General features: G+C 42.5%; 1 protein-coding gene across 2 annotated transcripts in view; it reads left to right on the top strand.

Annotated features, from left to right (window-relative positions):
- The window catches only part of LOC127412285 (exocyst complex component 3-like protein 4), a 29,116-nt gene extending 5,412 nt beyond the window's left edge, over positions 1-23,704 (top strand). The window contains exons 4-13 of one of the 2 annotated variants that reach the window (XM_051648520.1): positions 234-351; positions 640-765; positions 1,399-1,499; positions 3,970-4,068; positions 5,040-5,163; positions 5,621-5,713; positions 6,401-6,523; positions 20,739-20,891; positions 21,363-21,481; positions 21,880-23,704. In XM_051648520.1, the coding sequence (XP_051504480.1) occupies positions 234-351; positions 640-765; positions 1,399-1,499; positions 3,970-4,068; positions 5,040-5,163; positions 5,621-5,713; positions 6,401-6,523; positions 20,739-20,891; positions 21,363-21,481; positions 21,880-22,096 (1,273 nt within the window). In that variant the 3' untranslated portion in view covers positions 22,097-23,704. The remainder of the gene's footprint in view (positions 1-233; positions 352-639; positions 766-1,398; positions 1,500-3,969; positions 4,069-5,039; positions 5,164-5,620; positions 5,714-6,400; positions 6,524-20,738; positions 20,892-21,362; positions 21,482-21,879) is intronic. The other variant, XM_051648521.1, reaches the window with a different exon arrangement.
- Positions 23,705-25,449: the final 1,745 nt, after the last annotated feature.

The raw sequence follows: 25,449 nt of genomic DNA, 5'->3' as shown, positions 1-25,449 counted from the left end.
GTATGTGTGATCCACTAGGATTCATTATGAAGAACACGGTCTCAAAATAATACTCAGAACATGTGCCTCAGAATAGAAATGTTAGTCATTAGATAGGTATTATTCTATAGTTATCTTCTTATGATTACAATTTTATGTATTTGATTATAGTTATACAGTAATGTAAAAAATATTGTTATAAAGCTTGGGATTTTAACAATAGCTAAGACTTTATCTAATTGCTGTTTCCATAGTTTTAAGATAATGGGAAGCTGTTCCCTGCAACCAGAGATGAAGGAAGATCAGAGAGTGCTGCCACTGGACAAAGATTTCCTTACTCAGATTAAGAGCAAATACTGCAGTCGATTACAGGTGAGATATCTGCACATCTTAGATCTGAGGTAGCTCTAGTATTGAGACAACGCTCAAAGCACAATGTCAAGGCAGAAAATACCACGCAATCATCAAGGGCGTGGGTTGGGTGTACGAACGTAGAAATGCTCCTGCATCTAATAATTAATTAAATTGATGTTACTTCCTGCACATGCATAATTGTTTATGTGCCCATAGTATGCTGTAAATATTCTAGATGAGAGAAACTTTAATGTATTAAGTATTTGAGAGTCTTGAATTAAATTTCAGTTCCTTTGCTCCCAACAGACTGACATGAGACAATCACTTGACCGAATTATTGAGTTGGAGAATGAGGAAATGTGGAAAGATAGAAGAAAACCAGAGACTGATGAGGGGCTTTACAGCTCACACATTGACATGGACATCTGGACGGTGAGAATATGTGTTCGCTAAACTTCATATTTAGGCAAACCTTTCCTCACATCAGTTTTACAGGGAAGTCCCATAATACCACTTCCATATGGCCACACTCTCCAGAGGGCCTTGGTATACCAGTAGAGAGAAGTAAAGGTTCTTGTTTCATCTCATGTACTGTACAGTCAGTGGCTCCAAAAAGTATCTGGGCACAGTTTAAAAAAATTATGAATGCCATTGCATTAGATTTTACATTTAAAACCAAGTTTATTTTAAAGAAAATATCACAAGCATACTTTTCAAGCAAAACATTTCACCAAAAGAAAATGCTAAAAAGAGATATACTGTTTATATTCACAACTAGGACAAAAAAGTATTTGGACACTTTCTGGTTGTAATGCTTAGAAGAACAAGTATATTTACTGTGATGACCTTTAAATCAGTTGGTTTAAAGTAATTGCAAAAACTACTCAGAAAAGTGAAGAAAAGGGTATAGCTCATTTGCTAGCAGATGCAATTTGGTTAAATATTTTTTTATCTAATGCAATTAAATTCATACATTTTAAGTGTGCAAAAGTGCCCAAATACTTTTTGAGGTCACTGTAATTAAAGACAGCCTATTGGGTGAATTTATGTTGTTGTCTTTGACAGATTATTAAAGGGTATGTACAAGGATCCAGACAGATCGATGTGGACCTTGAGCAGAAGGTTGTGCGTTCCTGTTTGGAGGAACTGAAGCCATTTCCAAAACGGTTTGTAATAAACATCTAACATGCTACAGTAACTGCAAATCATTATATTTTCAAGAAGTTCAGGCATTTCTCGAAATTCTTTAAAGTAAAAGTTGCCATATCACTTTCAGTTTTCTTTTGTGTGTTAAATGTACGTATTTAAAGCCACATGTTTAAAACCAGACTCCATGATAAGAGACACATTCCCACATTTGTTTCCTTCTACCAATATCCAACGGTGGTCCACAAATCAAGCAATCAAGATCAACTTAGATCTTAAAATGTTTTTTTGGGAAAACCATTATTGAAATCAAACCAGTATTTAAAGGGATAGTTCAGCCAAAAAAGATAATTCTCTCATTATTTACTCACCCTCATGCCGTTTCAAACTCGAGTGACAAAGATTTTGAGGATGTACTGTATAAAGTGGGGGTTTTTTTTATGTGTTTTTGTGATACTTTTAAAATATGCAACAGTTGTCAAAATGTTTATGATAAACACCAGAGAATGAAAATGTACACTGAACAAAAATATAGACGCAACATGTAACAATTTCAAAGACTTTACTGAGTTACAGTTCGTTTAAGGAAGTCAGTCAATTGAAAAATTAATTAGGCCCTAATCTATGGATTTCACATGACTGGGAATACAGATATGCATCTGTTGGTCACAGACACCTTAAAAAAAAAAAAAAGTAGAGGCGTGGATCAGAAAACCAGTCAGTATCTGGTGTGACCACCATTTGCCTCATGCAGCGCGACACATCTCCTTCTCATAGAGTTGATCAGGCTGTTGATTGTGGCCTGTGGAATGCTGTCCCACTCCTCTTCAATGGCTATGTGAAGTTGCTGGATATTGGCAGGAACTGGAACACGCTGCCGTACACATCGATCCAGAGCATCCCAAACATCCTCAGTGGGTGACATGTCTGGGGAGTATGCAGGCCATGGAAGAACTGGGACATTTTCAGCTTCCTGGAATTGTGTACAGATCCTTGCAACATGGGGCCGTGCATTATCATGCTGAAACATGAGGTGATGGCGGTGGATGAATGGCACGACAATGGGCCTTAGGATCTCGTCATGGTATCTTTGTGCATTCAAATTGCCATCAATAAAATGTAATTGTGTTCGTTGTCTGTAGCTTATGCCTGCCCATACCATAACCCCACCGCCACCATGGGGCAGTCTGTTCACAACGTTGACATCAGCAAACCGCTCGCCCACACGATGCCATACACGCTGTCTGCCATCTGCCCGGTACAGTTGAAACCTGGATTCATCCTTGAAGAGCACACTTCTCCAGCGTGCCAGTGGCCATCAAAGGTGAGCATTTGCCCATTGAAGTCGGTTACGATGCCGAACTGCAGTCAGGTCAAGACCCTGGTGAGGACGACGAGCACGCATATGAGCTTGCCTGAAACGGTTTCTGACAGTTTGTGCAGAAATTCTTCGGTTGTGCAAACCCCCAGTTTCATCAGCTGTCCAAGTGGCTGGTCTCAGACGATCCCGCAGGTGAAGAAGCCGGATGTGGAGGTCCTGGGCTGGCGTGGTTACACGTGGTCTGCGGTTGTGAGGCCGGTTTGACGTACTGCCTTATTCTATAAAACGACATTGGAGGCGGTTTATGGTAGAGAAATGAACATTCAATACTCTAGCAACAGCTCTGGTGGGCATTCCTGCAGTCAGCATGCCAATTGCACGCTCCCTCAAAACCTGAGACATCTGTGACATTGTGTTGTGTGACAAAACTGCACATTTTTTGGTGGCATTTTATTGTCCCCAGCACAAGGTGCACCTGTGTAATGATCATGCTGTTTAATCAGCTTCTTAATATGCCACACCTGTCAGGTGGATGGATTATCTTAGCAAAGGAGAAATGCTCACTAACAGGGATGTAAACAAATTTGTGCACACAATTTGAGAGAAATAAGCTTTTTGTGCGTATGGAAAATTTCTGGTATCTTTTATTTCAGCTCATGAAACATGGGACCAACACTTTACATGTTGCATTTATATTTTTGTTCAGTGTAACATCTTTTTGATGTATAATGGTACCAGCATTGAGGACCTGGCAACTGCATGCAGTGGGAAAGCATCACAGTCTTGAAGTCTGGGCTGTGTTGCAATCGGGCCGGATGTCAAGATTTATAGTGAAGAAGGACTTAATTTTTGGTCTGTTAACCACCAAAATCAATCGCATAGCTTAAGAAGACTTGGATTAAACCACTTGAGTCATATGGTTTACCTTTATGCTGCCTTTATGTCCTTAATAAAGATTGAACGTTATAGACAAAAACACTATATATATCCTTTAAAATATATTAGTTTGTGTTCCACAGGAGAAATAAATTCAAATGAGGTTGAGATAGCATGAGATGGTAATAAATGATGAGAGAATGATATTTTCTTTGGTGAACTATCACTTTCATTTTTTTAGTTTAAGATTGTAAATAGTATTTAATTGTTTTTCTCTTTATTTCTTTCCCAAGATTTGAGTCAGCATTTATTGAGCTGAGCAATGTACTCTCTAACTCCTCTCTCTGGGCAGAGTATCACATCAGCTATATGAACAGTTTTAGTGCCCTAAAGTAAGTCATCTTGTCAGTTATGAACTTTACACACTGACTAAAATAGCACTGATTTTGATATTTACACGTGTTTGGGAGTAGAAATATTATTTAGCAAGCTTTGGAAGTCTTGTTCCTAATTATTTAATGAGGACCAATTTAGCAAGTTTGTACTCATATTAGAGTACAAACCCAGAGGCACACAGACAGAGATAATTAAATTAGGATGAATTGAAAAGATTGTGAGCATATTGATGCCTGTTGGAGTTAACACTACTCTAGTCATGTAACAGTTACCAGTTCAACATAGACTAAAGTGCTATGGTGAATTTGAATGTACGCAGCTTAAAGCTGAAGTGTGTCACTTTTTCTTTATTAAAATAATTTCTCCATCACAGCTTAATATACAGAGACAACTACAACTTATTCATTCAGGAAGCTGTTTTGAAAACATTGTATATTTTTGCAGTTCCATTCGGTGTTGGTAGTGTCACAGAAATCACATACTTCAGCTTTAATATGCAGAGACAACTACAAGTAAGCCGTTTTAGGCACAGTTTCTTGAAACACTGTGTCTCTGTACCGTTAAAAAAATTATTTTGTATGATTGGAGCACTCTGTCCAGTCTGACACAACAACATTGTCTCAACCAGTGGCATGAGTTTGGGGCGGGACTATCTGTTTAAACGACCAATGGCAGCAGAGGGGGTGTTTGGAAAGCTGTTTTGAAAACCAGGTGTTATAACATCTAAAGAGGATTCAACTCAGCATATTTAAATATTGTCAAATTATTCTATGTACATCTAAATCAACATTTATGTTGTTAAAAATTTATCACTTTGTCTCTTTGTCGAACAGAGTGAATGAGTCACTTATTTTAAAATGGCAGAAAGAGCAGAATACAAATTTGATAAATTATGTGCATGTTACTTTTTTGGACAGCTGACATTCTGTGCTATAATCTCACTATAATGTCAATGTTATTCCTCCAGAGAGCACATGGAGTGCTATAAGGACAGCTGTCCAATTCAGCTTGAGCAGGTTCGAAGGGAAATTGATGGACTGACCACCAGACTGAGTCAAACTCTGATGGAGCACTTTAAAACGGATGTCAAGGTGTGAGCTTCTGAAACACATTATTTATTTTAAAGACTAAGAAGTTGAAGACTCACAATGCCATGTAGACAGCTGACATGACTGACATGATGTCAAGTTCTTAGGAACTGTTTATTTATTTAAATTCAAAGCAATCTGTATATGGCTATGCTTAGTGGTACAGGGCTCTGAAAAGCAGCAGAAAATGAACCACTAGTTTATAACAGAATGCTACTATGTCTGTGGATATACAGTAAGGCCCCGATTTACTAAGATCTCAAATAACTGGTGCTAATTTGCTTTTATTTAACAAGTGTAAGAGTAGTTGATGAGAATGCACATGACACTTCACTTGAAATGTTCATAATTCACAAAGAAAACACAATATTATTTGCACGTTAAGCCATCGCACTACTGATGTATACTTAAATGAAATCTGAATTTCCAACTGTTATTATCTTGACCATGGCAAAGTTAGCTGCGCATGAGAGAGACACGGGAAGCTGCATGGTACAGAACTTGCGCTCCCTGTTCATTTCACAGGATCAAGACAAACCTGTTCAGCATACAGGTGCGTATCGGCCTGCCTGTTGGAAAGAACCATCACTTAAAATATTTAGCAATATTTTAGCTGTTAAAAACAATGTTTAAAACATTAAATTACGACATAATTTGGGCCTAAATTGTTAGTAGGCTTATGATGTTATCAGTTATGCTATTGAGTTTTAAAATAATAGAATAAAACTTTTTTCATGGGTATTAATTTCATTTCACATTAATGTGTGTCAATAAAGGGTGTTTGTAATATCCTTTTTTGTCACAATGACAGCATGATGCACAGTGCAAATCAGATTAATATCTGCCTTTCATTCTTATTAATTTGCTCTCGTAGTTTCCGATTCTGAAATTAATTTCAGGTTTGATAAATCACTTTGTGGGTGCAATTTGATTCATATGCATCTAAACAGCCCTTTATCGTGCGCATTTGGAGGCATGCCTCTAAATTGCATATTCATTTTGGGGAAACATGCAAAAATTGCCAAGACGTGCTATTTTGCACATCTGAAAGACGCAATCTTTAAAAGACTACGTTAGTAGATCAGATCGGACCTTTTTTTAGCGTGCTGTCAAATTTTCACGTTTTTATACACGCAAACCTTTAGTAAATCAGGGTCTAAGAGTACAATCTGATAGATAACTGAAGAAGTTTATTAGTGGAGTTAATGCAAATAAAGTAACAAGAAGCTTTTCTTTACAGCCCTTCCTCAGGAGACAAATGACAAGGAAATGGTTTTCATTTGATGAAGACTTCGCACAGCTGGTCAGCAGGACCTTGACTCTGTCTGAACAGAGCAAATACATGAGCCCAACATTTAAACAGGTGAAACTGTGAGCTTTCACAACCAACACACATACACACTTGACCACAGAGAGCAGCTTTGAATGCTTCACTAATGCTTGATTATATGCACTGATGAGCCAAAACATTATGACCACCTGCCTAATATGCTCTTGGTCCTCCACATGCTGCCAAAACAGCACCGACCCCCCTGAAGGTGTCCTGTAGTATCTGGCACCAAGACATTAGCAGCAGATTCTTCAAGTCTTGGAAGTTGTGAGGTGGAGCCGCCTTGGATCAGACTTGTTGGTCCAGCACATCCCATAGTTGCTAAACTGGATTGAGATCTGGGAAATTTGAAGGCCAGGGCAACACCATGAACCCTTCATTATGTTCCTCAAACCATTCCCAAACAATATTTGCAGTGTGGCAGGGCGCATTATCCTGCTGAAAGAGGCCACTGCTATCAGGGAATACCATTGCCATGAAGGGATGTACCTGGTCTGCAATGATGTTTAGGTAGGTGGTACATGTAAAATTGACATCCACATGAATTGCCTGACACATTAACTTTGCCCAGAGCATCACACTCCCTCCACCGGCTGGTCGTTTTCCCACAGTGCATCCTGGTGCTATCACTTCCCCAGGTAAACAGCGCACACGTACACGGCCATCCACGTGATGTAAAAGAAAACTGGACTTGTCAGACCAGGTGAACTTCTTCCACTGTTCTGATGCTCACGTGCCCATTGTAGGCGTTTTCGACGGAGGACAGGGTTCATTGTGGACACTCTGACGGTTCTGTTGCTACGCAGCCCTTTATGCAACAGGGTGCGATGCTCTGTGTGTTGTTACACATTCCTCCCATAACATCATTAACATTTTCTGTCTCTTGTGCCACTGTAGAAGGTTCGGACCTGACGGGATATCCTTCGTTGCCCTCACGCATCAATGAGCCTTGGGCGCTTAACACCCTGTCGCTGGTTTGTGGTTTGTCCCTCCTAAGATCACTGTCGGTAGGTACTCACCACTGCTGACCAGGAGCACCCCACAAGCCTTGCCATTTCAGAGATGCTCTGACCCAGTCGTCTGGCCATAACAATTTGGCCCTTGTCAAAATCGCTAAGGTCTTTACTCCTGCCCATTTCTCCTGCATTCAACACTTGGACTGTGATAACTGAGTATTCGCTTACCATCTAATCTATACCCAGACCATGACAGGTGGCCTTGATAGGAGATGATCAACGTTATTTGCTTCATCTGTGAGTGGTCATAATGTTTTGGCTCATTGGTGTATATTGACAATTGAGTTGTATAAGGTGGGGAAATTCTCTAAAATAGGTGCTAAGCACTGGATATGTAGTAGAAAGTGAAAGGAAACTATAATGCCCTACAAAGTCAAAATGCAGCAGCTACGCCAACAATGAAACTAAGAAAAGTGTTTTCAACTTTAAAAAAAAAAAAATAATTTTCATAAATGTTGATAATACATATAGTCTCTCTCCATTTTCTCTGTGGGGGGAAAAAACGTAAGAAGCATGGCCCTGCGTCATTTCCATGTATGGTCTGAAACGCAGTTGTACTTGTGTTCGACTGCCGGACAGCAATTCCGAGTAAACTTCCCGTTGCCTTTGAATGAATGCAATGTGAAGGTTGTACAAAGAAACATTTATCTTTAACAATGCTGTTAAAGACCCCTCATGATATAATATTGGGAGGAGACTTATGAGTTGGCGAGTGGAATTTGCATGCCACTCCCCTGGACATACGGGTATAAAAGGAGCTGGTATGCAACCACTCATTCAGATTTTCTCTTCGGAGCCGAGCGGTTCTATTCATTGAGCTAAATTCATCCGCCAAGTTCATTCACCTCTCTCTGCTGGATCTTATGACACATTTCAGCGGCTTCTCCCCCTCTGCATCTGTGGTTTGCAGAGAACGCCCCTGGGCGCTTCGGCAGAACATTTAAAAGAGTATATTCTAAAAGAGTATATTTTCTTTTTGAAAGAGCGGCACACATGGAATGTTTTTTTAAAGATGCGTCTTTTTAAAGATGCCTTTCCGTTTGTGTGTTATTCCTGGTTGCGGTCGTTATCTCTCCGCTTTTGACAGTCACGATCGCTGTCTTATGTGTCTGGGCGCTGTCCATGTGGAGACATCATTCGTGGATGGATCATGTCCTCATTGCGAGAACATGACCATGGCAACATTGTGGTCACGGCTTGCATTCTTAAGAAAGCAAGCCACCCCAGCGGCTCCCCGCCTCGGTCCTTCTATCTAAGGGTATGAGGCCGTGCCGGTTAGCACTGGGGGCGATTTGGGGACCTCAGTGGGACCACCTCCGCCGGGTATCCCCCCACGGACCTCCCATTCCCCAGCACGCTCACTTGCCCCGATCGCGCGCTCTGACGAGATCGCCGGCTTGTCTCAGGGTGAGTTCGACCCCTCGTTCAGAGCCCAGGAAGAGGATGAGTTATCGAGCGCAGCAACGGAGAGCAGGCTCGTCCAGTCAGACGCCCAGTCCCAGGCTGACGTGGAAATGACGGACATGCTTTCCCGGGCAGCCGCGAGTGTCGGGCTAGAGTGGAACCCTCCACTCTCCCCGGAACCCTCGCAGCTCAATGATTGGTCCCTGGGCTCTGAGCGCTGCTCACAGCCGCGCCCTGCCCCCGTTCCTTTCTTCCCGGAAGTGCATGAGGAGCTGACAAGATCGGGGAGGCACCTTTTACTGGTCTTTCAGCTCCCCTGCTCTTGCTACCCTCGATGGTGGAGCGGCCAGGGGGTACTCGGTGATCCCCCAGGTGGAAACTTCCATCCAGGGCCTGTAGGGTTACGTCGTCCCTTACGGCTAAGACCTACAGTGCCACTGGACAAGCCACCTCCGCCCTGCACGCCATGGCTCTCCTGCATTTACACCAAGCCAAGGTGCTAAAAGAACTGCACGAGGGTAGTTCTGACCCGGGATTGATGCAGGAACTGCGCTCGGTGACCGACCTCGCTCTCCGGGCAACGAAGGTCACAGCATGGTCTCTCGGGCAGATGATGTCCACCCTCGTGGTCCAGGAGCGCCACCTTTGTCTCAACTTGGTTGAGATGCGAGAGGCTGACAAGGCACGGTTCCTTGATGCCCCCATCTCCCAGGTTGGCCTATTCGGCGACACCGTCGAGGACTTTGCCCATCAGTTCTCGGCGGTGAAGCAGCAGATGGAGGCCATACGTCATATCCTGCCCCGGCGCGGCGCAAGACACCGCACCCCATCTGCTCATCGCCAAGGGCGTCCTCCTGCTGCAATGACATTGGCTTCACTGCAGCCCGCTCCCGTGGCCCAGCCCCGGCGTAGAGCCCAGCGCAGGAAGCAGACACCACCCGTCTCACGGCCGGCCACTAAGAACCCAAGGAAGTCTTCAAAGCACCCCTGAGATGGGCGACCCAGGGGCAAGGAGACCTGCTACACTGGAGCTGGTAAGCAGACCACTCCATCCCCTGGTGGAGGGCTGGGAGGAGAATCTTTTGTTTCATTTTCATTTAATTGTGCCACAAGCCCAAGAGGCTGCGGTAACCAAAAGTTCAGCAAAAGAGCAGTTTCCTTGTTTCCTGGGTCACATTTCCAGTGTGCACGGCCGTCGTCATGACCACCGACCACCTTCTCATCTTTGCAGGTATGGCGCTCCAGCGGCGGTCCCCCCACCCCTGTGCGCCCAGCTGTGGCAAAAACATGGCCACATGAGGTTGGGTCCAGTGGACTACAGGGACGAGACTCCTCCTCCGCCCCTTTCGGCCAATCTTATGGTGGGCGGCAGGAGCCAGGTAAGTGCTTCAGTGACCCTGGACTCAGTACAGCCACAGGGCTTGGATCCCCTCGATGTGGCACCTCGAGCACTGCCCTGCCAGTAGATCCGACGTGATCATTCCCTTGGTCCAACACGCCCAGAGTTTGGGTGCGTGGCTCGCGCTTTCCAATCTGTTGCGATGGCTGGTCTGACCCTCTGACTTGGCTACGCAATTCAGTTCACCAGGCGCCCGCCCAGGTTCAGCGGCGTCCGCTTCACCTCAGTGAAGGGCGAGAATGCTGCTACCTTGCGTGCGGAGATCGCTATCCTTTTGCGCAGGGGCGCGATAGAGCCTGTCCCTCCAGCTGAGATGAAGAAAGGGTTCTGCAGCCCTTACTTCATCGTACCAAAGAAAGGCAGTGGGTTGCAACCAATCCTGGACCTGCGAGAACTGAACTGGGCTTTGCACAGACTCCCGTTCAAGATGCTGATGAAAAAGTGCATTCTAGCAAGCGTCCGGCATCAAGATTGGTTTGTGGCAGTAGATCTGAAGGACACGTACTTCCACGTCTTCGTCTTACCTCGACACAGACCCTTCCTGCAGTTTGCTTTCGATGGCCAGGCGTACCAGTACAAGGTCCTCCCCTTCGGCCTGTCCCTGTTCCCTCGCGTCTTCACGAAGGTTGCAGAGGCAGCCCTTGCCCCGCTAAGGGAAGTGGGCATCCGCATCCTCAACTATCTCGACGACTGGCTGATCCTAGCTCACTCTCGAGAGTTACTGTGCGCACACAGGGACCATGTGCTTCGGCACCTCAGCCAACTGGGACTTCGGGTCAACTGGCAAGTTCTTCCCAGTTCAGAGCATCTCTTTTCTCGGTTTGGTGTTGGACTCAGTCTCGATGACAGCGCGCCTCACGAATGAGCGCGCACAGTCGGTGTTGAACTGTCTGAAGGCGTTCAGATGGAGAACAGCGGTTCCACTGAAACACTTTCAGAGGCTCCTGGGGCATATGGAATCCTCAGCGGCGGCCATACCACTCGGGGTGATGCATATGAGACCGCTTCAGCACTGGCTTCAGACTCGAGATGGGCATGGCGCCGCGGGACACATCGTGTGACCATCATGCCGGTCTGTCGCTGCATCTTCAGCCCTTGGACCAACCTGGCATTTCTACAGGCAGGGGTTCCCCTAGAGCAGGTCTCCAGCTGCGTCGTGGTTACAACAGGTGCCTCTAAGATGGGCTGGGCCACCGTATGCAATGGGCACACAGCCGCCGGCTCCTGGACTGGCCCACGTCTGCATTGGCACATCAACTGCCTAGAGTTGTTGGCAGTACTGCTCGCCCTGCTGAGGTTTCGGCCGTTGATCCAGGGTAAGCACGTGTTGGTCCGGACGGACAACACAGCGATGGTAGCATACATCAACCGCCAAGGTGGTCTATGCTCCCATTGCATGTCACAACTCGCCCGCCGTCTCCTCCTCTGGAGTCAGCAGCGCCTCAAGTCGCTATGAGCCACTCACATCCCGGGCGACCTCAACACCTCAGCGGACGCGCTGTCACGTCAGGTTACCCTCAGGGAAGAGTGGAGACTTCACCCTCAGGTGGTCTAGCTGATTTGGAGTCGATTCGGTCCGGGAATCCTCCCACTGCCCACTCTAGTACGCCCTGACCGAGGCACCTCTCGGTATAGACATGTTGGCACACAGCTGGCCCCCTGGACTACGCAAGTATGCATTTCCACCAGTGAGCCTACTTGCACAGACCCTGTGCAAGGTCAGGGAGGACGGGGAGCAAGTCAACCTAGTAGCACCCTACTGGCCCACCTAGACATGGTTCTCGGATCTCACGCTCCTCATGACCCGACTGAAATATAGATATAATACTATTTTATCTTGGAAAGTGGAGTTTTGGCTATTCAGGGCAAGACAGTCACACTTTGAGTCGGGGGACAAAGCAGGGAAGCTTTTGGCTAGATATATAAAACAGAGAGAGTCTTTTTCTACCATTCCCTCTGTGAAATCTGCTGATGGTGAAATTTTTACCTCGGCCATTGATATTAATAATGCCTTTAAAGAGTTCTATCTTGATCTTTTTATTTCCACGTCTTCGTCTATTGATGAAGATATTAGAAACTTTGTGGAACCATTAGAACTTCCTAAACTGACGACTGAGCAAAAAAATTCTCTTGATTCTGAGATAACCTTGGAGGAGCTTGACGAGGTAATTAAGGCCTTGCCTACAGGCAAGTCTCCGGGGCCAGTTTTGCTGCTGAATTTTTTAGATCTTATGCTACAGAATTGGCTCCACTTTTGTTAGAAGTTTATACAGAATCATTAAAGAATGGAAAGCTTCTTCCAACCATGACACAAGCCTGGATCAGTCTGATTCTTAACAAGGACAAAGATCCAAGTGAGTGTAAAAGTTACCGTCCAATTTCCCTGATCCAGCTAGATGTAAACATTTTGGCAAAAATTTTGGCTAACTGATTAAGTTATGACATCTCTTATACATATAGATCAGGTGGGGTTTATTCGGGGTCGCAGCTCTTCTGATAACATTAGGCGTTTCATCAATATCATGTGGTCAGTGGCAAATGATCAGTCTCCGGTCGCTGCCATCTCACTTGATGCTGAAAAGGCGTTAGATATGGTAGAATGGGATTATCTTTTTAAGATTTTTGAAATATATGGGTTTGTGAGTACATTTATTGGCTGGATTAAGTTACTTTTTTTGACACCCTGTAGCAGCGGTACAAACAAATGGATTAATTTCAGATTATTTTACTCTGAATAGGGGCACTCGGCAGGGTTGCCCTCTTTCCCCATTATTGTTCTGTCTTGCCCTGGAACCATTAGCAGCCACGATAAGAAAGGAGGATGATTTTGCAGGGGTGATGGCGGGAGGTATGGCGCATAAGCGCCTACCTCAATTGGACTCAAGATGGCGCCGAGTATGGCTGCTGCGTTGCGAGCTCCGAAACAACATAGCAATGGTTTGTTTGTTTTGTTTACAATTCTTATGTTTTTTGTCTTGGATGTTGTCTGCCTTATTGTCTACGACAGACAAACACTTTTGGACATTGGCTCTGCGATCTCACACCGTAAACCGGACTTCACATTCCTCAATGCCGACCCGCTGTTTACAAACACGCAAGCGGAGCCCTTTGTCTGGGCAGCACGGCCGCGGAAACGCAGGAGGAAAAGGGGAAACAGAGCCGGCGTTCTCATCAGAGTAAGACGCCGCGCAAATCGACCCCCGCTACCCACTATTCTACTGGCAAATGTTCAGTCTCTGGATAACAAGCTCTGCGAGCTGAAAGCGCGGATCTCTTTCCAACGAGAGACGAGGGACTGCTGCGTTATCTGCCTTACGGAAACTTGGATGTCTGCGGAGATTCCAGACTCAGCCATTGAACCCGCGGGGTTCTCCATGCTCCGAGCGGACAGAGCGAAAGACCTCTCAGGTAAAACTAGAGGAGGTGGTGTATGTTTTATGATCAACAAATCCTGGTGTGATCAGAGGAACCTACATTCCATCAAGTCTTTCTGTTCTCCTGATCTGGAATTTCTTATGCTTCTGTGTCGACCATTCTGGCTACCGAGGGAATTCACAGCGGTCATTATCACTGCTGTGTACATTCCCCCACAAGCCGACACAGACCGGGCACTCAAGGAACTGTATGGGAGTATAAGTGAGCAGGAAACCGCGCACCCTGAGGCCGCGTTCATTGTGACCGGGGACTTTAATAAAGCCAGTTTAAAATCAGTCGCACCAAAATACCACCAGCACATTAGTTTCAACACACGAGGGGACCGGGTTTTGGACCATTGCTACTCTCCGTTCCGGGATGGCTACAAATCCCTCCCCCGCCCACCATTTGGCAAATCGGACCACTCTTCCGCTTACAGGCAGAAACTGAAACAGGAAGCACCCACCCTCAGAACGATCCAGTGCTGGTCGGACCAATCAGACTCTACACTACAAGACTGTTTTGATCGCACGGACTGGGAGATGTTCCGGTCCGCCTCTGATGACGACATCGAGCTTTACGCTGATAGCGTAATGTGTTTCATCAGAACGTGTGTAGAGGAAGTGATTCCGACCAGAACTGTGCGAATCTATCCGAATCAGAAGCCGTGGATCAACAGCGATGTTCGCGCGGCACTTAATGTGCGGACCTCCGCTTTTAATTCCGGGAACGCGGAGGAGCATAAACAAGCCAGTTATGCCCTCCGAAAAACTATCAAAACAGCAAAACGCCAGTACAGGAGTAAGATTGAAGGACAGTTTAACACCACCAACTCTAGAAGCATGTGGCAGGGAATTAACATCATCACGGACTTTAAAGGGAATAAAAACTCCGCCATGAACACCGCTGCCTCTCTACCGGATGAGCTAAATACTTTTTATGCTCGTTTCGAGGGAAATAACACCGCCCTCGCGGAGAGAGCTCTCACGGCCGAAGCTACAGAGGTTAGTTCACTCTCCGTCTCTGTAGCGGATGTAACCCGATCCTTCCGACGGGTGAATATCCGCAAAGCCGCGGGTCCAGACGGCATTCCGGGCCGCGTCATCAGAGCGTGCGCGAACCAGCTGGCTGGTGTCTTTACGGACATTTTCAACCTTTCCCTCTCTTTGTCTGTAGTCCCCACATGCTTTAAAACATCCACCATTGTGCCTGTTCCAAAACAATCGAAAATAACTTGTTTAAATGACTGGCGTCCTGTTGCTCTGACCCCCATCATCAGCAAATGTTTTGAGAGACTAATCAGAGATTACATCTGCTCTGTATTACCACTCAATCTTGACCCGCTGCAGTTTGCTTACCGCAACAACCGCTCCACTGATGATGCCATTGCATCTACAATACACACTGCTCTCTCCCACCTGGAAAAAAAGAACACTTATGTGAGAATGCTGTTTGTAGACTACAGCTCAGCATTCAACACCATAGTGCCCTCCAAGCTAGATGAGAAACTCCGGGCTCTGGGCTTAAACAGCTCACTGTGCAGCTGGATCCTGGACTTCCTGTCAAGCAGACGCCAGGTGGTTAGAATAGGCAGCAACATCTCCTCATCACTGACCCTCAACACTGGAGCCCCGCAGGGCTGTGTTCTCAGCCCACTACTGTATTCCCTGTACACACATGACTGTGTGGCAACACATAACTCCAATGCCATCATTAAGTTTGCTGATGACACGACGGTGGTAGGTCTGATCACTGACAATGATGAAACAGCCTACAGAGAGGAGGTGCACACTCTGACACACTGGTGTCAGGAGCACAACCTCTCCCTCAACGTCAGTAAGACAAAGGAGCTTGTGGTGGACTTCAGGAGAAAAGACAGAGAACACAGTCCAATCACCATCAATGGAGCACCAGTGGAGAGAGTCAGCAGCTTCAAGTTCCTGGGTGTCCACATCACTGAGGAACTCACATGGTCCGTCCACACTGAAGTCGTTGTGAAGAAGGCTCATCAGCGCCTTTTCTTCCTGAGACGACTGAGGAAGTTTGGAATGAACCGCCACATCCTCACACGGTTCTACACCTGCACTGTGGAGAGCATCCTGACTGGCTGTATCTCCGCCTGGTACGGCAATAGCACTGCCCACAACCGCAAAGCACTGCAAAGGGTGGTGCGAACTGCCAAACACATCATCGGAGGTGAGCTTCCCTCCCTCCAGGAAATATATACAAGGCGGTGTGTGAAAAAAGCTCGGAGGATCATCAGAGACTCCAGCCACCCGAGCCATGGGCTGTTCTCACTGCTACCATCAGGTAGGCGGTATCGCAGCATCAGGACCCGCACCAGCCGACTCCATGATAGCTTCTTCCCCCAAGCAATCAGACTTCTGAACTCTTGATCTCCCACGATCAAAATACATCAGCCCTGCACTTTATTACTCTTTTATCTCACACCGGACTGTCATAAATTATATTAGTATTATATTATGTCTCTCTTAACAACTGACTATCAACCGACAGCCTGAATGTCAATACAGTACAATACTGTACATTCTATATATATACTTTTTTCATATATATTTTAATTTTTATTGAATAATGTGTATCTATATAGTATCTATATAGTAAAAAAAAAAAAAAAAAAAAAAACAGCATATTGTATACTGTACAGTGTATGTTATTATTTGTATATTGTTGAGTGTAATTGTGTATAAAAGATGTTTAAATTGTGTTGTGTTAATTTGATGTTTTAAGTTGTGTAATTATGTATAACAGATGTTTAAATTGTGTTGTGTTAATTTGATGTTTTAAGTTGAGTGTAATTATGTATAACAGATGTTTAAATTGTGTTGTGTTAATTTGATGTTTTAAGTCGAGTTTAATTATGTATAACAGATGTTTAAATTGCGTTGTGTTAATTTGATGTTATTGTAAATTGGTATATGTCTCATCACTGTCACGACTGCTATGTTGATCGGAACTGCACCCAAGAATTTCACACACCATTGCACTTGTGTATATGGCTGTGTGACAATAAAGTGATTTGATTTGATTTGATTTTGATAAGCTTCTGCTTTACGCAGATTATATTTTATAATATGTCTCTGACGCTACTAGATCTATGCCTTGCCTCCACAGAATTATTAATTCCTTTTCCAAATTCTCAGGATACAAAGTCAATTGGGCTAAATCCGAAGCTTTGGCTCTGACAGTGTATTGTCCAGTAGCAGCTTTCCAGCTGGGCGCCTTCCAGTGGCCCAAACAGGGCATCAAATATTTGGGTATTTTATTCCCAGAAAATTTGTGTGATTGAGTTAATTTTGACACTATAATAAAAATATTTTTGAGTGATGTGGACAGGTGGGCTTCATTACATTTATCGATGATTGGGAAGGTTAATGTTATTAAAATGAATTGTATTCCAAAATTCAACTACCTGCTACAGTCTCTCCCTGTAGATGTCCCCTCTCTTATTTCAAGCAATTTGATAGCATAATGAAGTCCTTCATTTGGAATGGAAAGCATCCCAGTTTACATTTCAGTAAGTTGCATAGGCCGATTGTAAGGTGGGCTAGGCCTACCCAAGATTTTGCTTTATTATTATGCGTTCAGTCTCAGGCATTTGACTCATTGGTCGCTTCCACCTGATGGAGCCCCTCCCTGGTTTCGTATTGAACAAGAAGTCCTTGCCCCTATTTCACCATTACAAAGCCATTCTATCAAACTAACCGGAGAAGCTAATTTGCACCTCGTTATTTCGCATTTGCACTCAGTATGGACAAAAGTGTCTAGAGTGTTTAATTCAGACATTTATCTGAATGCTGCCTCGAGCATATGGCTGAACCCAAAATTATGTTTTGATAAGTCCCCCTTCTACTGGTTAAAGTGGATTGCGAGGGGGGTTAATACACTAGGTGACCTGTATGAGAGTGGAGTGTTGAGATCCTTTGGTAATTTGGCTCAACATTTTGGGATTCCCAGATCTCAGTTTTTTAGGTATTTACAGTTGCGCCACCTGCTCTGTTAAATTTTTGGGAGTAGCATACACCCCCCTAAAGTGGCAGATACTTTGGGAGAGGTGATTATTGATTTTGGAAAAGGTCATGAAGTATCAGTGTATTACTCCCTGCTAGTTCAGAGTCTGGGGGACGGAGCTTTAACCTCTATCAAGAGATTATGGGAGAAAGATTTTAATTTGGTATTGGAGGATGGAGTGTGGGCTGGGATTCAAAAAAACGTCAAGACTGCATCTAGAGATGCAAGGGTGCAACTTATACAATTCAAGATTCTACATAGATTCTATTGAACCCCCTCTAGACTGTATAGGCTTGGTCTTAAAGACACACCCACATGCTGGCGTTGCCAATCGGAGGATGGAGACATGGCCCATGTTTTTTGGTGGCGCGCTGAGATTCAGGAATTTTGGTTGAAGGTACAGAGTTTTGTATGTGACGTGTTGGGCATTCGGATTTCGTTTTGCCCCAGACTCTTGGGTGATGGGGCGGTCATCAACGTAGGCAACAAATACATAAAAGATTGGGTCCTCACCAGTGTGATGATAGGCAGGCAGATTGTTTTAAGGGGTTGGAATTCGGTGGGAGCACCCTCAATTCAGGAGTGGTGCGAGGAGATGGGAAGGGTGGCAGCCTTCGAAGAGGTAATATGTAGAAGGCTGGGGATATGGGATTCTTTTAATGGGAAATGGGGTAAATATTTGATGTTTTTGGGGGGCTCTCGGAGTAGGTCTGTGGAGAGAGGAATATAGTTTAGAGTTGTATGTTTATTATATGTGTATGTATGTATGTGTATGAGAATGTGTATGTGTATATGCGTATATACATATATATGTGGATGGGTGTGTTGTGTGTGTGTGTGTGTGTGTGTGTATATATATATATATATATATATATATATATATATATATATATACAGTTGTAATCAAAAGTATTCAACCCCCCTGACCAGCAATACATTCTGGTGATGTGAATTAAAACACATCAAACAAAACCTCAGTAAACAGTCAAAGTAAGTTTTTAATACACATTTGAGTGAATATAAAATAAAAAATAACTAATTCTCTCCACAAATGTCATGTCAAAAATATTCAACCCCCAAAGTTAATCATTTGTGGAGCATCCTTTATCCTTAATAACAGCAAATAAATGTTTCAGGTAAGTGTTCTCAGGCTTCGGACACTGCTGTATTAGAATTTTTATACATTTCTCATGAGCAAAAGCTTCCAGCTCATTGACATTCTTTGGTTTCTGTGCTGCCACTGCAAAGGTTTGCAATGGGATTTTAATGATGGACTGAAAGGGCTATTTAAGGACATTCCACGACCTATCCCTGAACCAGATTTTGGACAACTTGGATGTATCCTTGGTGTTATTGTCTTGCTGGAAAGTCCAGTGATCACCGAGCTTCAATTTACACACTGAAGGCATCACATTTTTCATGCCAAAATGGCCTGATACCTGAAAGTATCCATGGTGTCAGTCACATAGTCAGGACAGCCGTTTCCTGCAGCCGCAAAACACCCCCATAACAGGACTGACCCACATCCATGCTTGACTGTGGGGATGGTGTCATTCTTGTCATCACCTTGTCATCTTACTCCAGACATATTGCTGACCCATGGGTCTAAAACTTATTTTCAGTTTAGTTCCATACATCTATAAAACCTTATTTTTAATTGCATTTTTTGCATAGAAATACATTTATGCTAACAACGCTAAACTTAAATTTTAAAACTTAAATAAATGCCATTGCAGATTGATGGCTTAATTTAGTTTTAAAACAATTACTTGTGTAGCCTTACATATTTAAGAAACAGCTACATGCAATAGGGGTTGAATAATTATGACATGGCTGTATTTTTAAAAAATCCTGCTATTTATAAATATTAGGTTATATATTCACACTATGACTTTGAATGTGTCACTCAACTGATATAGATGTAAAGTTTAAAAATTCTGGGTCATCAGAAAAGCTTACCTTTGTAAATCCTTACTGTCTTGGGGGGGTTGAATAATTTCGATTGCAACTGTATATGGAGTGGTGGTGGTGTAGTGGACTAAAGCACTGAACTGATAAGGTTCTTGGTTCAATCCCCACAGTCACCATTGTGTCCTTGAGCAAGGCACTTAACTCCAGGTTGCTCCAGGGGGATTGTCCCTGTAATCAGGACACTGTAAGTCGCTTTGGATAAAAGCATCTGCCAAAATCCATAAATGTAAATGCATATATTTTATTATATATTTTTATTTATTTATTCATTATTATTATTATTATTTTATTCTCTGTATAAGTGTGTACTTAGGTAAGACCACTGGGATGTTCGTTTGGGGTCGGGTGGGGTTCTTGATTGGGGAAGGGTAGTAGTGGGAGTTAATGTTGATTTATTGTATATATGATTTGTTTGTTTTGTTTGCTTTGAAAAAATCAATAAAAATGTTAATCACAAAAAACAAAAATAAAAAACAATGCTGTCAAAGTGGATAGCAGGCACAACAATACCACTACAACATGGGCCGCCATCTTGATTGTTTTCACAACAATGAATGGATCACATGAATGCGTCTGCCTCACTGAGTTTTCAGATGCATTTTCCCAGTCCACAATACAACACGAACATAGCTTTTTCAAAGTTATCCATTTGGGAGAGCATTTTCAAAAGCTGTGTTTTCTTAGTCTGGAAAATGTATTAGTGAGGACGTGGCTTGAATCTGAGCATAGATGAGTCAAAACCATCTGTCACAGGACAGATCAGCCTAAGAGATCTGATTTCAGTTATAAATCAATTTTGACGAAACGTGTAGTTACTGCATTTAGCCTTTGCAGAGCAGTATAGGGAAGAGAGAGGGGAATGGGATCAGGATTTGAAACTGTAAGTTCCCTGACTACTGCACCATGGCTCTATATGTATATCTATATGTAAACTTTATTTAAAACACTTCTTCATCTGTTCTTTGTAAAATTTCTCCCTCTCTCTATCTCTCCAATGTTTTTGCATCTTTAGACCTTTGTGAATGAAGCCCATTTTTTTGTGGTGAAAGAATATGTGTCTCAGCTGATGAAGAATAACTACTCGTGCAAAAACAGGAAGAATGAGACAGCTGCCTCTAAAATCACGATGCAATGGGGGGAACTGAAAGAGCTTTTTCAAGATATGGTAAAATCCACATAATGCCACTATGAACATCAGTGTTTGAGCATACTCAACTACAGCTGTCTAAAAATCAGTGGTTCTCAACTTGCTTCAGGACACAGATATTACTTTGGACATAAAGTGGTGACCCAACACAGTACCAGCCACCAACCATGTTTATCCTTGCTGCAGGTTAACATAGTTTAGGAGTTAGTTTTTTACTTTGCATAGTTTGCTCATGGTTTTGAGGATGAGGGCATGTCACACATCCTGTTGGCTAGTTTGTACAATGTGAAAGATGAATTGGGTCAAAGTACTGTAGAGTTATATTGGACACACAGCCCTTGATGTCAACAACAAAAGATATGGGAACCTCCTCCCTGGTAAAAGCCTATTTACTATAGACTATTTAGTTAGTTGCATTTTATCAAAGAATGTGCTTATTTATGCAATTAAAATACACAGGCATATTACTTACTGCATCATTCTCCACAGAAATCTACCTTAGATTGGCTCTATCCAGTTGGGAGCCTGCTGAGCAAGATCATTGAATGTAGAAAAAGTGAAGTAAAAATGAACCTACAGCCATTGGTTGAGAACTATCCAGATATCAGGTGAGGTTCACAGTACTTGCTGTGGATGAAGTTTACAATTTCCATTAATTTAACAAACTGGTTTATGTTTAGCCCCAAGTCAATACTATAGTCCTTTACCATTTATTGCAATATTCCTAAGTATGCATGTATGAGCTTTGAATAAATGTGCTGAAATTTGCTGAAACAGTTTGACCTCAAGGATTTGCCAACATTTGACCCCATCCATGTTGCCTGTAATTACAGCAAGGTTTCCAGTGTGTTTCTCTATGCAACTTAAAACTGTCATTGTAATAGTTGGCTCTTTACTTCCCAAACAATTGCTTACAGTTTGGTAGGAAAACCTTCTCAAAGTTATTGGATATTTTATGGTTTGAAAAGTATTCCTTGACTGACTCTTTTTGTTTCACCCATTTCAGAAAGAGCCATCTCTCAGCTGTGCTGTACTTCCGAGGAATTATCAGAGGCAGGGAAAAACATATTATACTGCAGCAGCTGACAGAGTTGAAAAAGAACATTGGGGATGCAGGCAATAAAGAGCATGCCTTCTTCAGTGAGATTCAAGAAGCAGTTAACACAGACTGCTTTGCTGGTACACCTTTCTCATGTCTTTCCCTCATTGTGCCAGACAGCTAATCCAAAGAATGGCACTTTATTTGGTTTTACAGTACTTGGACATGATTCTTGCACTGTGGATGATAGCAGTAGTTTGCCTAATGACATGAATAATAAGCAATACGATGTCTCCATGACTCCTTTATAATCTTGCACAAAGAGTAATATATGATCTTTAATGATTATTTGTACGTATATTAAACTTTACGTTTTAAGGGAAGCCGTGCTTCCTGTGTAGTCTTAAAGCAATCAACACTGATGTTAACCAATGGCCAGACAGTTGTTTAGGCATTGTTTTAAGGTACTGTAGTAGGTAATGCAGCCTTTCTAAACACTTGATAATTAGCATAGCAATTCAGTGCTGGTTAAAGTTCTGTTTAACTTGGAAATATGTCACAATATGAATGTATAATGTGTTGTGAATGTTGTTTCACAATTCAGACTGGTTTATGTTTTTTGGAACTAAAGGCATATTTACATAGCTGAGTTAAGCTTGCTCTGAGCCTGCTCAAAATTCTGTGTAAAGATGCAGTGGTGCATAAAAGCCAGACTTAATTCTGCCCACTCTGACCCACCTCAGCCCCTAGTATCAAAGGCAGTTCTGATGCTGCTTTGGTTCTGTGGAAAAACTTTTTTGTTGTCATTGTCTTTTCATATTTAAAAGTATAACTTCATATTTTCATTCATTTCATATTTCTATATTCATAATTTTACATTTAAAACATTAATCTCATAACATTATTTTGCATTGCATCTGCATTGTAATTGCTGTGTAAATGCCTGCTCTGAGCAGCATTAAGTAGTCTGTAAATACACATAAATGCCACTTTAGATGCAGCTTCTGTGCCACCTTTGTGATGTAAAGAGGCTTTAGATTACCAGTTCAAAAGTTCAAGTTCCAATAACTCCATTGAACTTTGATTCTTATCCTGATTCAGATTTTACCTTGTCTACATGTGTTACAATGTGATTTATATATTTTCACTAAAAAGGGATATAAGCCATAGTTTGATGTAACATTGATTTGGGATGTGTATAACAAATGGCATATTAGAGAAATAAGTAACCTTCATAAATGTTTAAATGAACACATAAGTGTTTTCACTTTTAAATTTCTGTTTAGCATTTTCTCATGTCTTGTAGGAATTCATATTTGTGCTTGCTTTTGTGAAAAAGACAGTTGTACATATCACCATTTCACCATAAATGGTCACCATTCTTTGATATCACTTTCATATTTCCTTGAATTTTATTTTAATTTTCAATCAATTCTGTACATTGTTATATAAAATTGAAAGACATCGATATTCTTTAAGTGGGGGCCCTTTTTTCCTGCATTTTTGGCTATTACGTAGGTCCTGGGCACATTTACACCAGTGGCAGTGCCATCTACATCTACTGTATATGTCATGTGATATATTCTACCCACTGACTGGAGTTTAGCAGGTTCAACAGAGAGCAGTTATTCTGTGAAAACCCTTTTGCAAATTTTTTAGAGACAGACACATAGATTGAAAATATGTACGCATATGTAGCAATGATCAAGCTCAATCTGTTATAATGCTGCCAATCTTTTGTGAAAGTGTTTTAGTTCCTGGAACCAGTTCCTGTTTTTGAAGTGAGAATGAACTTTCCATCATCTATTTAATTGTGTTTTCTTCATTCTTAACACTTCCTCCCTGTTGTGATTAACAAGGGCGTAAATTTGGCTTGAACATGGGGGGGGGGGGGGATTACAGTATGAAGAATTTACATATTTCCATTGATCATGGTATAAATATTGGGGGGGTTGTACATCCCCCCTGGAGATTAATGATATCCTACAGAAAGTCCCCTTGGGTGTGGTGGTGTTTGCTCAGCTCTCTGTCAGGTTTTTGTAATGTGAATGAGGACCCAAATGCAGGAATGAGAAACTAAAATATTTATTAAACAAAAAGTAAACAGAAACAAAAACTCACAATGGAGAAAAACGAACTAGACAAAATACAAACAAAACTCTCTTGAGGGAGAAGAAATAAGACAAAAACAGAACAAATGATAACTGACCGGGAGGAAAGAGAAATACAAGGAAATTGCATGGCAAACCAACTGGACAAGGGAACGAAACAATCCAACAGCACAGGCAAGCCAAAGGAGAGAATATAAAGGGGAGGGAAGGATTGAAAACAGGTGCTGCCCATAACCACAAGCAGCGCTACAAAGTGCTACCATAGCAAGGCTGATTGCACTGCTGAGCAGCACCTGGGGAGACATGAGGGAGAGAGGAAAACACAAGCACATGGGACAGCCTGAGAGATGGGTAGAGGAAACTGTCACAATCCCGCCATAACAAGAATAAAACGAGACCAAAATAGCAGGATCATGACACTCACAAGAAGTAGGCTAAAAGTAGGAGCCATCAGCAACATGCCATTGAGCAAGGCACTTAACCCCAAGCTGCTCCAGGGACGGCTGTCCTTGAAATACATTTTTGGTGCCATTTTAGGATATCAAATGAAAAATGTTGCAACAAAAATTCAAAATAGATTCAAGATTATTATAGATTCTAATGACATTTGACAACAGATTTAAACTATCACTCACTCTATACTAAGGTAGTGGCTAATCCAAAGAAAGGCTAACTTTATGAAGTGGACAATGTTTTATTATAAGATGAACTGAAGGTTCTGCAAAACTCCATTGAAGAACCTTTACTTTAAAGAGTGTAGAGTTGCACCTCGTATCGTCAGATGTTTGAATACAATTGAACATCCCTGGACAAACTACTTTTGAGTTAATTTCTTTTAGGGAGACAAGCTGAAACCTGCAAAACTATGTTGAAACAGCAGAAATAACCTACACAACTGATCAAAGTAGGAAATGTGGCCACAAAAATAGTTTTTGCTAGACCTTTTCTCAGAAATATCTGAGCCATTTTGCAATTACTTTAAACCAACTGCTTAAGTAGTGGATATATATAGTCAGTTTTCCTCAAGGTCCTATAGCAGAGTAACCACAGGAGTAGTTCATCACATTAACTATAGATATGGTCCACTATTTTTGACAAGAAAGTGTCCAGATACTTTTTTGTTAAAATTTTGAACAGCATATAAATTATTTTATAATTTAAACTTGCCTAACATCTTTTAATTACATTTTCTGCTTGAAAAGTGTGCTTGTAAAATATTTATTAAAATAAATGCTAATTGGTTTGATGAACTGTCATCTAATGCAATACATTTTAAAGAGTGCTTTAAGTGTCCAATATGTTTTGGGACCACTGTACATACATTACTGAAGCATCCACATTCTAACCTGTCAAAAGCATTAAGGGAATCTCTAACAGGGTATGTGACCTCCAAAACCCTGTCAGTGCAATCTGATTCTGGTTCTGG

The sequence above is a fragment of the Myxocyprinus asiaticus genome, chromosome 21 (genome assembly GCF_019703515.2).
Source record: "Myxocyprinus asiaticus isolate MX2 ecotype Aquarium Trade chromosome 21, UBuf_Myxa_2, whole genome shotgun sequence".
Taxonomy (NCBI): domain Eukaryota; kingdom Metazoa; phylum Chordata; class Actinopteri; order Cypriniformes; family Catostomidae; genus Myxocyprinus; species Myxocyprinus asiaticus.
Note: the sequence above shows the minus strand (reverse complement) of the source record. Positions and strands in the feature narration are given on the sequence as shown.